The 15727-nt window shown below is 45.6% G+C and overlaps 3 protein-coding genes across 23 annotated transcripts in view; 1 reads left to right on the top strand and 2 right to left on the bottom strand.

Annotated features, from left to right (window-relative positions):
- The window catches only part of Liprin-alpha (PTPRF interacting protein alpha), a 52503-nt gene extending 41090 nt beyond the window's left edge, over nucleotides 1–11413 (bottom strand). For 14 of the 15 annotated variants that reach the window (XM_076436577.1, XM_076436574.1, XM_076436579.1 and 11 more), the window contains exon 1: nucleotides 9619–11413. In XM_076436577.1, the coding sequence (XP_076292692.1) occupies nucleotides 9619–9867 (249 nt within the window). In that variant the 5' untranslated portion in view covers nucleotides 9868–11413. The remainder of the gene's footprint in view (nucleotides 1–9618) is intronic. The other variant, XM_076436573.1, reaches the window with a different exon arrangement.
- On the bottom strand, nucleotides 10793–15494 carry LOC143214997 (uncharacterized). 7 transcript variants are annotated; one of them, XM_076436657.1, is made up of 9 exons: nucleotides 15091–15494; nucleotides 14969–15001; nucleotides 14854–14898; nucleotides 14690–14764; nucleotides 14477–14608; nucleotides 14126–14197; nucleotides 13984–14053; nucleotides 12577–13879; nucleotides 10793–12498 (listed from the first exon to the last, which is right to left on the bottom strand). In XM_076436657.1, the coding sequence occupies exons 1-8, from the start codon at nucleotides 15178–15180 to the stop codon at nucleotides 13824–13826; spliced, it is 573 nt and encodes a 190-aa protein (XP_076292772.1). In that variant the 5' UTR covers nucleotides 15181–15494; the 3' UTR covers nucleotides 10793–12498; nucleotides 12577–13823. The 7 variants fall into 7 exon arrangements, with proteins under 7 accessions (XP_076292772.1, XP_076292773.1, XP_076292777.1 ...); XM_076436658.1 differs by having other exon boundaries at nucleotides 14690–14749; XM_076436662.1 differs by lacking the exon at nucleotides 14854–14898 and having other exon boundaries at nucleotides 14690–14749.
- LOC143215001 (uncharacterized) lies at nucleotides 12266–13763 on the top strand. Its single transcript, XM_076436670.1, has 2 exons — nucleotides 12266–12468; nucleotides 12776–13763. The coding sequence occupies exons 1-2, from the start codon at nucleotides 12354–12356 to the stop codon at nucleotides 13057–13059; spliced, it is 399 nt and encodes a 132-aa protein (XP_076292785.1). The 5' UTR covers nucleotides 12266–12353; the 3' UTR covers nucleotides 13060–13763.
- Nucleotides 15495–15727: the final 233 nt, after the last annotated feature.

Raw genomic sequence — 15727 nt, 5'->3', positions numbered from 1 at the left:
ACGACTCGAATTCTTCGACTCGGTCGCCCCCGAGCCGATTAGCGAGAGAAAATCGAACGCCTCCGGCTGCAACCGCACCGCACATCCCGTTGCTAATTGACTGGTACGCGTTTCTTCAATCTTCCTCGGCTTCGAACCTTTCTCTTCGTTCTCCTTCGCTCGCCGATCCGAGCATCGTTCGCACAGACTCCGATTCCGTGTAACGACTCGGCCGGATATCGAGCTTCGAGACCGGAGATTCTTTTTATTTCGGGGATCGAAGGCAGAGGGTTCGAGCTTCGACGACGAGTCGCCGGTAGAATCTTGATCGACGACACACGACTCGCGATACCGAGCCAAATCTCTTATCCGGCGACCGAATTTCGCGTTCGATCCCACCCCCGGAAATCCAATATCCACTCCGCCGGTGTTCCCGAGTGCGAGGAATCCGATTCCTTCGCGGCGCTTCCGCATCCGCGATTTATTAATTCTGTACACCGAGAGAACAAACTACTTCTCGATTTCTTCGTTCCCCTAATCCAGGCATGTCAAAACACGCGGCCCGTCGACAAGCACTTTGCGGCCCGACCAAAAATTTTGAAACTGTTGATGACAATTTATAAGTTGTAGGTAAAAAATATTTGAAGATAATTGTTTATTTATTTCGATTAAATTATATATTTCTTTAGACACACGTGAACGATGTCATTACTACGAGGGAGGACTCAATATGTACTCAATCAATTCAGAATGATTAAAGAATGGAAATGGACGTTCGAAAGTCGACTGAATATTTGCTCGCACGTGTGCTAAAAGTGTACAAAGTCTTCGCGAGAGTGTCCAGGTTCGTGCACCGGGGTGGCACCGCATTAATCGCGGGTAAAAGGCAAACTGCACAGCCGGTGGGACGCTTTTGCTTACGTTTCGGTGCCGTTTGCGGTTGCGGGAATCGATATTCCGCTCGAACGTGCACTCGATAGAGACGCCGAGCCGAGCCGGCAGCACCTAACGCGAAATTAATGACGAGGCGAGTCAGTGGCCGCGGCCGGAACCTACGAAACACGAATTCTACGTCCGCCTCGTGCTTGCCGCTTCTACAACTTTTACATCGACGTTCAAAAATTAAACGCGACTTCGGACCGACTACGGATTTTCCGTTCGCACCGAATTATTCATTGCCCCCGCGATCTTCAATTTACCTTCCTACAGATTCTTGCGCTTGCAGCCTCCATTAGACCGTCAACCCTTTGCAGACATGTGCATGATCGTGTTTCGTAGGTAGAATATTTAAAAATCAAGGTCCCCGCCGGACAGGTAACCCAAGTGTTAAGCATTGAATTGCAGTAGCTCGGTGCAGCTTATCGCGGCAGTCGGACAAATTATATTAGATATGTCAGGTCGAAGTAACACGGGTCCGCAATTACCGGAGAGGCATCGCGGTGGCCGATGTTATCGCCGTCGTTTCGTATCGCTCAATTACGATAAATCGTAATCGTCGGAATTGGTCTGGCTCGCAACGAGCGAACGGTGTCGTTTCGCGAGCGTAGTATCGCCGATTCAACGTCGCCCGATCGCGATCGATCGGAAACTACTCGCGTTTCCGCGAGATTTCATTGCTGTCTGATCAGCACTAAACCTACCGCCGTCTAACGGTCGGTTTTATGCTTTTAATCTTGCCATCGCTACACTTATAAATACAGTCGAGCAAAATCCTAGCCGAAATCGATCTTGTCATTTTTATAAAGTAACTTGTAAAAGTCAGTGGTTCAGGTTCAGCGTTAAGAGGCAGAAAGAGAACATTTTCTTGGTCACTTCAATAGCGCAGGAATATCTATCGAAGAGATTGATTCCGTAGATAGTCTGAAACAAATTCGAGAGGATTCGTTAATTTTCAGCAGTTTACATCAGGCTCGTAACGATCTCCCCTCGTTCGAGGCCTCTTTTTTTTCCTCGCAGCGCGTATTTATTCGCGGACGCCGGGGCTAATTAATGAAAGTATAACGAAGCTGGGGGTTGGCACGTTCGTTCATCATCCGAGCCAGTCTCTCTCTCTCTCTCTCTCTCTCTTTCTCCCTCTCTCGTTTCCACCCTTTTGTCTCCGTGCGCGGATACGTGGCACTGGGTCAGGAAAGCGGGATCCTGCCCCAGGAAGAACCCTCCCGGTGGATTTTCAGATGGACAATCGCGAATTGTAAATTAGCCAAGGAGATTATTCAATCCTGGCCGGAGGAAGCTCCGCGGTTACCCGTGGCTCCTATTCGGGAAAGATAGGGTCAGAGGTTGAAGACCTCGCCCGGGGTTCGTGGACCCACGATTCTACTCCGAATCGGTAAACTCGTTCGTTTGTTCTAAAAATAATGACTAACCTTTCAGTTTAGAGCTTGCTTCAACGTCATACATATTCAGACTGAGAATCTTTATACATTTATGAAGAAATATAAAACAGTAAAAGATTTAGAAAATTCAAGAATGTTTAAAATAGAAGAATTCAATTATATTTCAAATCTGTGCAATTTGTGTATGAACTTTGTCTCTCTGCAATGAGGAAGAGTTTCCGAGAAGCTCTTTCTCGAAGCGCAGCCTTGCCGAAGTCTATCAACGGTTTCCCAAGCACGGGTAAAGTATTAACAGGTAAAACACAACGGCTTAAAGCTTGCCGATCCCGGCTCGGAAACTGATAACGCCGTTAATGGAATCGTGGAACTTCTGCGTGATATCCAGTTGTAATCATTAGCTTCGAATTAGGGCGTTCATTGTTCGGCATCGTTGTTCGACGTTCGAATAATTATTACTAGGCTGCAGCAGCCGACTCTCGTGCGGGTAATTAAAATTTAATACGATCTTAATCCGATAACTAACGATCGTGTCGAGCGGTCTTGCCAAATTAATACGACCGCGACTGAAACTGTTCCGAGTCCGAAAACGGTAGGAGGAAATGAAATTTGTCTTGGAAAAGAAAGAAGGTTCTAGAATATTCCGCGGTCCGGATGAAAATTCTCCGTGTATAATCGTCCGAATCCGGCCCCGAGTTACCTTCGACCTTTGATCTTCTGTAACTGCTTGGACCAAAGAACGTGTAATTAAATTCCGCAGTTAATTCGAACTCGAGCGCAATGTAATCCGACGAATGTTGACGAAACGACTCGTTAAGGCGTGCTTTAAAGCCGGTGTTCATTCGGAAAAACGTATCGGAGACGTGCAATTATTTGTCGAAGCTAAGTTTCACGTTTTAGGGGATGATCTCCGGGATTCCAGGGGGGAAATTCTCGTCGTGGAATCTCGTTTCCTGGTCCGGAGACCTCGGCAAAGGAATACCCAGGTGATAATTAACGATTCCCCTGGGCAGGATCCGCGAGAACGCAAAGAAAGAGTGGAGCGCCACGAGTGTTTGGACGTGGCGCGCGAGACTTTCTCTAATCATGTTTATCTTTTCCTCGAATCGAGACTGGAAAGTCGTCGTAGACCATCCGAGGGCCGAAGGGCTCGCGCGCAGAGCCCGCACAATGTGCAGCATTGATATATCCGTGGAATAAGGGAGAGAAACCCGACGGCCATATCGATTCATCCGGCGGCCGATTGGCTTTTATGCACGCGCGCCACTATTCTGCTGGATGCCTCTAATAGACGGTGCATCCGCGCAAAAGATAATTTCCGACGGAAAACTTGCTCGCCTCGAAATACTCGAACCTTTCAGGCGGGACCACCGGATCCCGGCAAAGGCGGATTAAAAATCTTCCGAATCCCGCTTCTAATCTCCCATGAAAATTGCGGAGCAATCGGAAACTGTGCGTTTTTCAATCGGAAAAACTTTCTTCGTCGATCGCAGGAAATGGGAATTGAATAAAAATGTGTTTCAGTGCTCGGATATCGCCGAATTGTGAGATTGGCATGATCGGACCGGAGTAGTAGCCATTGTGATCGGCCGTGAACCGCTAATAGACCGTTCAAAAGATGTCGTCCGAGCTATTACGGTCCGTTTTTCGCCGGAAGAGAAGCACGCGACCTCAAGCGGCAGTATTCGTTCGCTAGGATCGTTCGATCGAAAAGCTCGACGGCGAAAGATCGACTGCGATCCGGCGCCAACGTTTTCCATTTTTCACTTTTTACACGCGATCGACAGCTCCGCCTTGTTCGGCCCGCTGAAACGATCGTTGCATAACGACGAGCTTGTTTCTCCGGCGTCGAAAACTTTCTCCTGTATTTGCATACCAACGAAATCCTGACCGCCGGCTTAACGAGCTTGCTCCTCTCCCGATCTCGGAAATCGAAACGCGCGCGCGCGTTAATCGACTTCGACTCGACGCGACGCTGGCCTCGCGGCTGCACGGATGACGAGTGTTACGTGCAATTAACTGCAGTAATTGAGAGTCATTCTCCCGCGGGAAAAAGAACGGCCGCTGCGAGCGAACGTTCGCTCGGCTCGGCGATTTGTCCGAGCCCGTCGCAATTCGTCGGTGTTTATCGCTTATTGAAAATCGTTGAGCAATTTTCACACCGCCGAACCACCTCTTATTCCTCTTATAAAACCGCCGATGTTCAAGGAAAAGGAACAGAGCTTCGTTGTACAGGTCTGTGTATTTTTTTCAACGCGACACCGTTGAATAACACTGTCCAACACCAAATTTGTTCCACAATTACTGTTGAGTGGATCTTATAGAGTTTTTCCCGCTGATTCCGAATCTGCCCTTAATTTTTCTCCTAGACGCACAGTTTTTGAGAAACATGGCTTTGCAAAAAAACGTATTTTTCAACTTTAAACAAATATGTATTGTGATGTTATTATAAAAGATATTGAAGTGTTCTTTACAGCAAAAGATTCTACAGACTTTCCCGAATCCAGTGATACCCAATATTAATACATTATGATTGTTTAAACATGTTTAAACTATACCACGCGATAGAGCAGACTTTTATCTTGAGAAACCACCCTTTCAAGTTTGGAACGTCGACGTTTTTTTCGAACCAGAAAGCAAAATATGTTCGCCCGACATGAGTTGCTGCCAGTGGCGCTTACCACTAGAACAAGCGTTCCACGGGATACGGAGCGTTCCTCAAGATAAAAGCGTGGTATACATAGTTCCATTTTCCGCTGGACCCTTATTTTTTGAGATAAATGGAAAAATATCCTCAAGAAATGGTGCAGAAGTGGCGTTTCTCCGTCTTTAATGATTGTTTAAACATGTTTAAAGAGAAAAATTAAGGACAGATTCGGAATCAGCGCGAAAAACTCTATATGATCCACCCAACAGTATATTGGAAACATAAAAAAAAGTTGAAATTTGTTGGACGGTGTAATCGAGGGTAGCCGATGCTTTATAGTCGAGAAAAATGAACAGTTCGCTGGTGAGATCGGTCTCTCGCGCAGTCTCCAGGACCAATATTACCCACGTTGTGGTCCAATTCCTAGCGATGAATGCACATAACGGCAAACCGCCGGAAATGCACATAGATCTTGGTGCAGGCCCGTGCGCCCACATAGAGCCGTACATAGGCGCACATAACGCACCGCGTCTTATTCACCCATTTCCCTCCGTGTGAAGTCGCGCGTATATCCCCACGAATGAATTTAGGGCTTGAAATCTCGCCGCTATTTTCTTCCCGAGGAGCGGACCTACTCTGAATATAATAAATCCGGGGACCTCGATCAATCTCGCTCGAGAAATGCCGATGGTATCCCGAAACCAATAATCCTTGTCGACGATCGGCATCCGGTATTTTACTTTATTTCCCTGCCGAAATAACGATGGTCGACCGAGAATTCGCAACAGCGAGTGCTTTTCATCGAGCTTGTGTTTCTAAAAGATTTCTACTCCTCTTCCGTCCACCGGGAAGCAGGGTAGCTTCGATGATTAAAATAGCGAAGCCTGTTAACAGGCTCTTTAATGACTGTGATGTATCCACGGGAAGCCAAAGAATCTTCTTCAAAATAACAACCCCAAATTAGACGAACCAAGTTACTCCCCCATTGAAATCGTCGCTCCTCGTCTTTTACATTGAATTGCGGCAAAATTTTTGATCTGTTCTATTCGCTCGTTGTCGTCGAACATTCAGAGGCACCAGTAATTCCTCGATTGTTGTTTCGACGAACGATGAGAAGCGTTACGGAAGATCGAAGTCGGGAAAAATTAGCGGCGAGGATTCCCTGCGGATGAAACGTGACAACGCTTCCGCGAGCGTATTTTTGCGGTGGTTTGGCAAGATGCAACGAAAATCTATAAGCCGTATTGGCTTCGACAGCGTCTTATCTTGCCAATGCCAGCCTCGAAAATGCGCCGCTTTTATCGCCGGATTTAGCCGGGCCGTGCTTTTGTTCGTTGCATGCCATTTCCATTCCGACGATGCCGTACGGTGCGACTCTCTTTTTTCCCCTGTTCCTTCATCTTGATTACGCGGGTGTCATCCGCAGAGCGGATCCCGTTGGTACCGCGAATCTTCGTCAACTTGCCAATATTTTGATCGGTTCGAAGCCGCACAGTGATTCGCCGCTAGACTGTCTAGCAACAGCCGAGATCCCACTGCCAATTTCATAGTTTCGTTGCGTAAACCAGCGATAACTGCACAGAAAAATTCCTTGTCGCCGATCACATCTGAAACGCGTCTATCACGGAGATAAGCGGTGCAAGCAGGCTCTGAACACGTGCCAGACGTTCAAATTCACAGCTCGAAATGAACAGAATTTAATACGCACAGTTCATTCAACATCTGGACTATAATCCGGTATAATTCTCTTTGACATTCATTAATTTAGTTACACGGTGCTTTGAAAGATCAGACGGTTAAGTGCACGAGGGACATTGCATTTCTCGGAAACCGATTAAGGACGCAATACCTATGCATGTGTCTACGCGGCGTACGAGTGCGAACTGCAACACGCCGGTCAACACCATTTATTCCGAGCGAGCAGCGAAGATTGCAAAATGTATCTCCGATCGGTCCAGCGATTTTTCTGAAAATTCTCTCCGGAGCGAATGTATCGCTGCAAGAGGCGGCTCTCGCGGTATTGAAGACAGCGGAACCCACTCCTGTTATTCTTCCAGAGGGTAATCGCGAGCCTCTTCGAGGAAGTTTAAGCCCGGCGGGCTTGTGCCTGGCTGTTGAATACAGAATTATTAGCGAGGGAAAACCGGCCACGTCGGATTAGATCGGATCAAGGCAGTTTTCAAGTGCGCGCTGGATCAGACCGCCTCTCGAATCTTGCCGGTTTAACGGGACCTCGTGACTCTTCTTCCACGACTCGGCGATTTCGAGCGGACTTAATGGTCGCGTAGAACCTCTCGAAAATTCTCTTAACGCGTTGTCCGCCTGGCAATTGTTCCGAAACTTCGCTATCTCTCGTTCGTTTCAAACTCTCCGTCTTTCTCTGTCGCCGCGACGGAACAATCTAAACATCGCTACACGGTGACACGACGCTCGTGTCGGTAATAATAAAACAAAGCTCTGTTTGCAGAAGAGCTTGATCACACGGTCTCCTGTCCTTTTCTCGCTCTCCTGCTCTTTGTCTGTCCCTCTTTCTCTCTTCGTCCCCGCCGAAAAAGTGGGACACTGCGAAGATAACGCGTCGGCTGAATCGTTTCCACCGTAATCGTTACGTAAACGTTTTAGCAATTAGAGATCCAAAGCCGGCCGAGCATCGTGCAATTAGAAAAAAGAAACGCCGAAGCAGCTTCCCATCACGGGGTTAATCGGGACGTCGTTGCTGTTTAAGGGTTTCCACTAGAATTTTTCATTAGAGAATCGGTTAACATTTTTATTATAAATTTCGCAAGCCTCCTAAAGCAACCCGATAAAGTATCAAACGAGAGGCTCCGAAAAAATGATGGGAGGGGGCCATTTTTATGGCTAGGCGATAAAAAGAAACCTGTTCGCTGACCCTTTATCGTGAGCCGAATATTGATCCGCGTTTCCCCGTTAATCGGCGAGTCCACCATGTGGCCATTGTACACGGTTTCGCTCGAAAAGGACAATGTCGAGCCGCGCCGGACAATTTCAACCTAAGACGGCGCAGTCAAGTGCAATATAACGCCTTCCAAGTCAAACCCTGAAACTTCCAAAGCGGTCTGGTTGTTCCCTCGAGCCGTTCACTCTCTGTCTAATACGTTCGCCGCTGCAAAACGCGTGAACTCCATGCCTTGCAACTGTACCAAACTGTGTCAACCAATGTACAATGAAACCGTGACGAAAAATCGCAGATCAACTTCCCAGAGCTGATCGCAAACGAGAAACCTTCCTTTGTAAGATCGCATTGACACGAATGCGGAGAAAAATTGATTAAGCTCCATGGACTCCGATTCAGCGATTCTTTAGGTTGCAAATTTTTGGCAGCGAGTCTCTACTTGTGGAGACGTACTTCGCGAGATCAAAAGTGCCGACAAAGATCAGCCAAAAGTCAGTGTGAGGATACAGTGGCATACTTGGGACACGTTCAAGAGGGACACCGATAGCCTTGAAGACGCAAGCCGCCACGTGTTTTTTTTCCTACTCATCGAAAGGCTGATGCGGATCAGCCGACTACCCCCCGTGATCTAGCGGGGATCTCATTGTATTCGGTGCCGAAAACCCACGCAGAATTGACTTGAGCCACTCCGGCCGGCGATGCCAGCAGTGCCGGTCCCTTTGATCGATACCTTCGAACCCTTAACAGTTTCGTTTAGCAACGTAGAACAATCCTCTTAAATATTCGATTCGCCGTGTACCCTTCCGAGACTCGACATTGTCTTTTTCTACGGTTTCAACCGGCGAAAACGTCCATTTCTAGGTTTCATCCTCCTCTTTAGCAGTTCGTCAAATCGAATAGAGAACAATTATACAATGGTCTCTTTTGAGTTCTAAAAGTGCCAAGGTCGATACATGACAATAGCACAGGCTAGCAAATCGTCGCTTGTCGAGCATGATGCGCTGAACACGAATCATCAGCTTCAGTCTTTGTTCGATTCAATTTTTCGAAATGGTTTCCTGTAAGAGAGAGTTCTACGGGCTCTCCTTGGAATCGTCCAGTGCAAAGAACATTTTCGAGTTGAAAATTTGTCTCTTCTTCTAAAATTAAACTTCTCAGGAAACCGAGGATGATAGAGGGGAGCTGTTCTCGGATTCGTGTTCAGCGCGTCAGGACCTACAAGAATACAATTTTTTAGAGGATGTGTCCGATGCTGAATCAGAGTAAAATAACATATACGCATTATTCGCGTTAACCCCATATGTACCTATAACATAGAATCAGAATAGCGATGAGTTTTCAAACGAGACCTATTTATAAGATATACATTTTCTGTTCCTTCTAGGAATCGGAATGATTGAAATTCTAAAAATTCGTTTGTGGACAATAGTGGAGCAAATTCGGGTCGCTAATCCCGAAGCAAATAGGTCGGCGGTCTTTGTCCCTTTAAACGTCGCGCCCTGTTCATGGTCCCGGCGCGGCAGTATCTCGCCGAATGGATAAACGATAGACAGAGAGAAACGTGTTGGGTTCGTACGATCGAACGGTAAGGAACGCAGAAGAGACGTCTAACGCCGCGAGAGACTGTCCCGCGAACAGTCGAATGATGTGTATTGCGATGGGCATGCCCAAAGGTGTGCATGTTTGCTAGGGCTCCAATAAAATCATAAGAAAAGAATACGAATATTGTGCATACAATGACTGACCTGAGGGATGTTTGCGTTGAGCTGACGGTTCAACGAGTCCCGTTCCTTCTCGGTCTCCTGGCGTCGCGCCTCCGTTTCCTGAAGACGCGTCTGGGACTCCCTTAGTGACTCGACGAGCTTGTCCCTCTCGTCGAGCATGGAGACCATCAGCTGCTCGAAGTTCACCTCCTCGCCGGAGAACTGCGAGCTCCGCTGGCTGATACTGTCCTCCGCGATCGTCGGCATCACGTCGCACATTACATTCCACATTTTGAGTGATAATAATCCGACCGTGCTCAATCACCCTTCGGGCCACACTGAAAAACTCCACTTAGAGAAGAACGACACACGCAACAAAGAACGGCAAATCAACAAACAAAACAAAAGATCGTGAACCAGAAACAGCAACCGACCACGAACCTCTCTCTTTCTCTCTTTCTTCCTGTCCTTTAGTCTGTTTCCGATCTCTTTAGCAATCAGTCATTTTTCTTCTCTAGCTCTCTATTCTTCTTTGCACTTCTCTGTCTGTCTGCAGTTTCGTCACGGTACCTCCGTGGATTTTTCGATTCAGCGGTTCTCTTAACGTTCACCGGACGGGGCTGATCCTAACCTCTAAATCAGAGGAGAATTCGCGACAATCGTTCCGTTCCCTTCGTTAACTAGCACACGCGGCCGGTATCATCGCTCGAGAGCCTGTGTTCCCGTGTCTCGTGTTTGGTCGGCTGCCGGCCGACTCACCGTGATCGGGAATCATGTCTCATTTTCAGCACGGTTCCGAGCATTCTGTTTTTTTCCTCTCCGATGTTCTCGCCGCGAGACTGGTGGCACCGTTGTTTACGGCCCAGGAATAATCGATGTATGTGTGTGTCTGTCGGGCTCTCCCTCTCTATCTCTCTCTCTCTCTCTCTCTCGCACTCCCGGCGGTGGTTATGTATTGCAACGGAGAGCACCACAGAGCAGCAAGTCCTTTCGGAGCGAATCGATTGTCGTCGGTGTGCAGGGCTCGAAAACTCAGGGGCCTGGACACACACGCGATCCGATAGATCGATAGACGACGACGGACTCGGTCGCGGACGGCCGACGTTCCGAGGTGGCTTTTTGACAGATCGCGATAAAACGGGAACCTCGCCGGACGCGCACACCCGCACCGCCGCGAAACACGGTTCGATTTACGCGAGCAGTCGACACGCGAATCCTTCCCTTTCCATTTCGTGTCTGTTTCGGTTTTTTTTCTTCTCTCTTTTCCTCGGGAGCTCGAAGGCGGCGGTGTTACTTTCAATCGGAACGGATCAACGGGGATCCGAACAAGGTTGCCTCACGGTGCCGGCCGAGCGGGTCTGACAATCGTCGGGAATCGTGCGAGCACCGGGCGATCGCGCGACAGGCCAACGTTTACTTTCCACTTCGATCTCATTCAGACGCAATTTCACCGTACTCATCGGAACGCGCCGCCTCTCTGTATGCTCCGTGAGAACACCCGCGACAGTACACGCCGAGAAACTATTCCCTTCTATTCTCTTCTCTTGTTATATATGTAATATACAGTCGGGTCTTTTCAACGACACCACACACACTATCCGCTCAATTTCGCCCTCCTCCGGGATATTCGCGATTTATCATATCTCACCATCCGAGACTCGGCCGACGGAACGATACCGATCGTGCGTACGAACACTGCGCGAGCCACGGGTCAGCCTTCAACGATCGGCATTTCGATGGCATTATCGCGGTGAAGCCGAGCACTGACACACCTACGGTTCGTTCCTACCGCCCAGCCTCTACGCTACTCTCCATTTCCAATACCGGCGGCCATCTTGCGTCGTGACGTCAGCCTCTGTAGCCGAACGGTGCGCAGCCGACTCCGCCCGAGCGCCGCACGACCAGAACCGATGGTCCGGTTTGTAATCGAACGCCGGGATCGATCATCCCTTAGGACTCGTTCGCATCGAACCGCGAAAGCTGACCGGACGCGGGACATTCGAATTGAAGGATACGATCGACCAACTGAAACCAACGCACTCATTATTATTAAAATTAATCACTGACTACTAAAATACTGTGACAAATCTAATATTTATAAACCTTTTCGGAACTATTCTAACTCGAAAATCAAACTTTCTTCCGACCTAGCTGGAGGGAAAGTTCTGTCGTATTTTAAAGAAAACGTTTCGATCAATTTATAAAAATATTTTCATTATTTGTAACAACTTGTTGCCGTCTTTCAGATAGCCTGACAATTCCTGTTTCCAAATGACTCGTTAGCAACGTGTGTTTTTCATTTACAAGCAAAATTACCTGCTTATTTCAAGCACGACAGAACTTTCCCTCCAACCTAATATATCCATGTTGTAGAATTTCTTTCATTTTATGCATATGAAACTGATGCAATAAAATACTTAAATATTTTGTTTGTATTATTGCATATTTATTCTTACTTTGTTATCGAAGCTTTAAGAAAGAATGTCTCGAAATATATAAAGTACTCCATTCCTATATACTTAAATGCTGAGTAATTTATCAAATATGAACAAATTTGATAGCGTAAAAAATATTTGCAATAACCATATAGCAATTTACGAATATTAGCAGCTGATTGGTATCGTTGAAAATCATGAAACGTTCGATACGAAAAGATTTCTCGTGCGAATTCCTGGCTGGCTATCGCGACGATTTCGATCGGAACGAAAGAGAGGGAAAAAATCGGAGAGGCTTAACTTCCCGGAAGACGGAGACTGCGCCAAAACGTGAGATGCTGGATGATCAATACCGGCCGCTGTGTCAGATTCTGGACCGAGGAGTGCACTCGAGAGAGACAGACAGAAGCGAGCATCATGAAAACAGTGACGCATACTTGCACACCAGAAGCTGCCGGTAAGTGGTCCAGTTTCAATTCGGAATCCCCTTAAACATAAACGGAGCGTGTATTAATTGTCGAACCCTTGATTGCAATTTCATCTCGCGAACAATATGTCCTCTCACCTCTAACGTGAATGATTCGCTTCTTGGTTTTCCCGAATCGTTCTCGCTACAATAAAGAATAAATTAAAAGTAATCCTGTCTACTTTTTATCGCTACGATTGAGATAAGAAAGTATGACAATCAGTTTGAGATCATCGTGCCGATGCCCAGAGAAGTTTGGCTATTATTTTAAATTATTCTGTGTTCGTCTGAGTTTCAGAGCTAGCTGGAAACGAATCGATCGTGGACATCGCTGAATCGGTGGACGAGCTCCGCGAGAAACTAGCGAACATGAAGAGGTTGATGGAGGAACGGAAGGGCAGCACCCTGGGCGAAATAAGCGCCAAGAAGAGGAAGGAGCACTCGGATCTCATAGACGGGAACTTCCTCTCGTGGATATTTGGCGCGGCGTTGATCGTCATCCTCAGCGTCAGTTTTTACACGTTTTATAATCTGTACCACGCGGTCCTGAAGAAGTTCCCTTCGCATCACACGGAACTTTAAGCAGGCGGTATTCATCTTTGAAGACATGATATGTCGACGCGAACAACCGTTTGTCCGTCGCGGCAAAATATCTTGTGACGTAGGCAATGAAACATGCAATATCAATTCTTCGAACGAACTCCACTGAAACCAATAAATAATTCATCAGATCAAGTGAAAAGAATGAGTCCGCAACGAGTGTTTCGTCAGGAAATCTTGTCGGGATGCTTCCAACTATATACGTACAAGATAGAGGAAGAAACAGCAGGGCGTTCCACGAAAATTTTTTAACGTTTCCGTTCCGATCGGAGTAGCTTCGCTTACATTTGCCTTGAGAAACAAGTTTCCTGATCGTCCTAGTGATCGAATTAATTGTTGAACTGTACATAAAGGTGCGCAAGAAAGGAACCATATGTGATCCTACATTGACTCTTTCAAGTTTGGAGACAAACAAAAAAGACAAACAAAAAAGAATGAAGACAGCTGCGCGTCACAGATCCTTAAAAACTATTAAATATAGTCGCCGGTAGGTCATGTGCGAGTATAACGATGCACACGAAAACAAGACATCTTCTTCTACCTAATTGCAAGTTTCTCTTCCATTATCATCTTCGTAGTTGTTCGTCGGAAAACCGAATGCGGAAAATTTTCCATATTGATGATTTTATTCAATTGTACATATTGTGAATACTAAATAAAGTTAAGACTCGATCGACGTTATACAATACCGTGGAACAGTCAATAAAAATCACTATACCGCACGTGCAGAGATGCGACGTAACGTTTCATTTTATCGGACGACAACTTATGCGAGGCTTTGTCGAGTTCACAGACACCAGAGCTGCAATAATCAGAGAATTATTCTTAACAAATAAAATGTGAAGAAAAGAAAATTTTACGAAAAAAAGAAACAGTACGAAAAACTTTATTACTGCATGAACCTACAGAACATAGACTTCTTGCTCTCCAACTCCTTGGTAAAATTGCTCAGCATCATTTGGTAGTCTTCTTGTTGCTGAAATTATAGTAAATTCTTTATAAAATCATATTGATTTCATTTATAGTTATTTTTATTGAAACCGATTACCTTTATTACTTCACTCCTAAGAGCCTCTCTTCGAAGCGACAAAATCGAAATGTGATTTTGCAACGTTTTAACCTGCGACAAGCACAAAATTTCATTATTATCGTTTCAATTCGAAATTGACGGAAAATACAAAAATAACGACCGATCACGTGACTACCGGCTTGTAATAAATGAACAACATAATTCGAAATTTTATGTGCCCCCCTTTGTCCAGCGAATAATCTATTTAGCCTCGCAGCGCATTTTTTACAGTGTCACGCGGTTTTGTTGCATTTTTGCTCTAATCTCAATGTAAACAGATAACATAACCATAAATTAATCTGATATCTGGCGGGAACAATACGAACTCACCTCGCCCTCGATTTTCCGGACGTCCTTCTTCAACTCTGACATCAACGTCCTGTATCGGTCTCTATAATTCGATGTTTTATTTTCCAGATCTGTTAGAACCTTGTCCGCATTTCTTATTTCGTAATGAGACCGCTGCAATGACAATCGTAGATGTGTTTATATTTTACAATTGAAGATCGAAACAAACGATAATCTGAAATCACGATCGCTCACCGGGTGTTCTGTTTCCGACAGCTTCTTGGTTAACACACCCAATTTCTCGTCTACGTAAATCTGCAACGGTCGATTCTGTTGTATCGATAAACGGAACAATAAATGTGACGAGACGCGCACTTTAGGTATATTGAATTGTTTGAAAAATGATATCTACAACTAACTTTAAGAGGGTAATCCGACTGCAGGATTTCGCCTTTGGCTGTGATCTAAGACGATTGAGATCGTTTTTAGTATGATTTGACTTTGTTACAAGGAAAAGCTGTGTTAAAAACTTACGCATTCTTTCAGCTCCCCCAATCGAGCATTGTACTTGGTTGTATTAGTGACAACAATTGTTAGTTAGTACAAACAAAACAAGTATGTATATTCGTTAGTAGAAAATGAAGAGGTATCCTTACCATTACCATAAGGAAGGTGACGACGCAGTACACGACAAACAAGAACACACACAATATTTTGAAAATGTAAATGGCCAACATGAACAACATGACGAAGGATTCTTTTTTTTATCCTATTTACACAAGCTAGAATTTACAACGAACTTCATTTTACTAACGAAAGAATGGGAAGAGTAACTGAGACAATTTTCTGGACGCGGTTCCCATTTGGAATGACCGATCGTATCGTTCGAGTTCAAGAATCGAGATAACTCGACGATTTTGAATTGTTTGAACGTTTCGAGTTGCCGATCGATTCTATGAAAACGCGCGGAATTCAAATATTTCAGTGATATACTAATTTTCCAGGAACTTTGATCTCGTCGGTGCTTTGAGTATTTATAGGTATTATGCGATTACGAGATGCAGATATTGTTACTATTTTACAAGGTCGAACGTAGATTAAATAAATTATGTGTTTTATTGACTCTGTATATAATTCAAGTCTTCGGAATTCATGTCTAATCTACATCAAAATAAATCTGGAGGATTTGATACTGCGTTTAGTTAATAATAACAATCATCGTTGCGCACCAATATATATCTTTTATTGTAAACTCTAGAAATAGAACATACATATGTTCAGAGGCCAGGCATT

This window comes from Lasioglossum baleicum, chromosome 13 (assembly GCF_051020765.1).
Source record: "Lasioglossum baleicum chromosome 13, iyLasBale1, whole genome shotgun sequence".
NCBI classification, from domain to species: domain Eukaryota; kingdom Metazoa; phylum Arthropoda; class Insecta; order Hymenoptera; family Halictidae; genus Lasioglossum; species Lasioglossum baleicum.
This window is presented reverse-complemented; position numbering and strand designations above follow the sequence as displayed.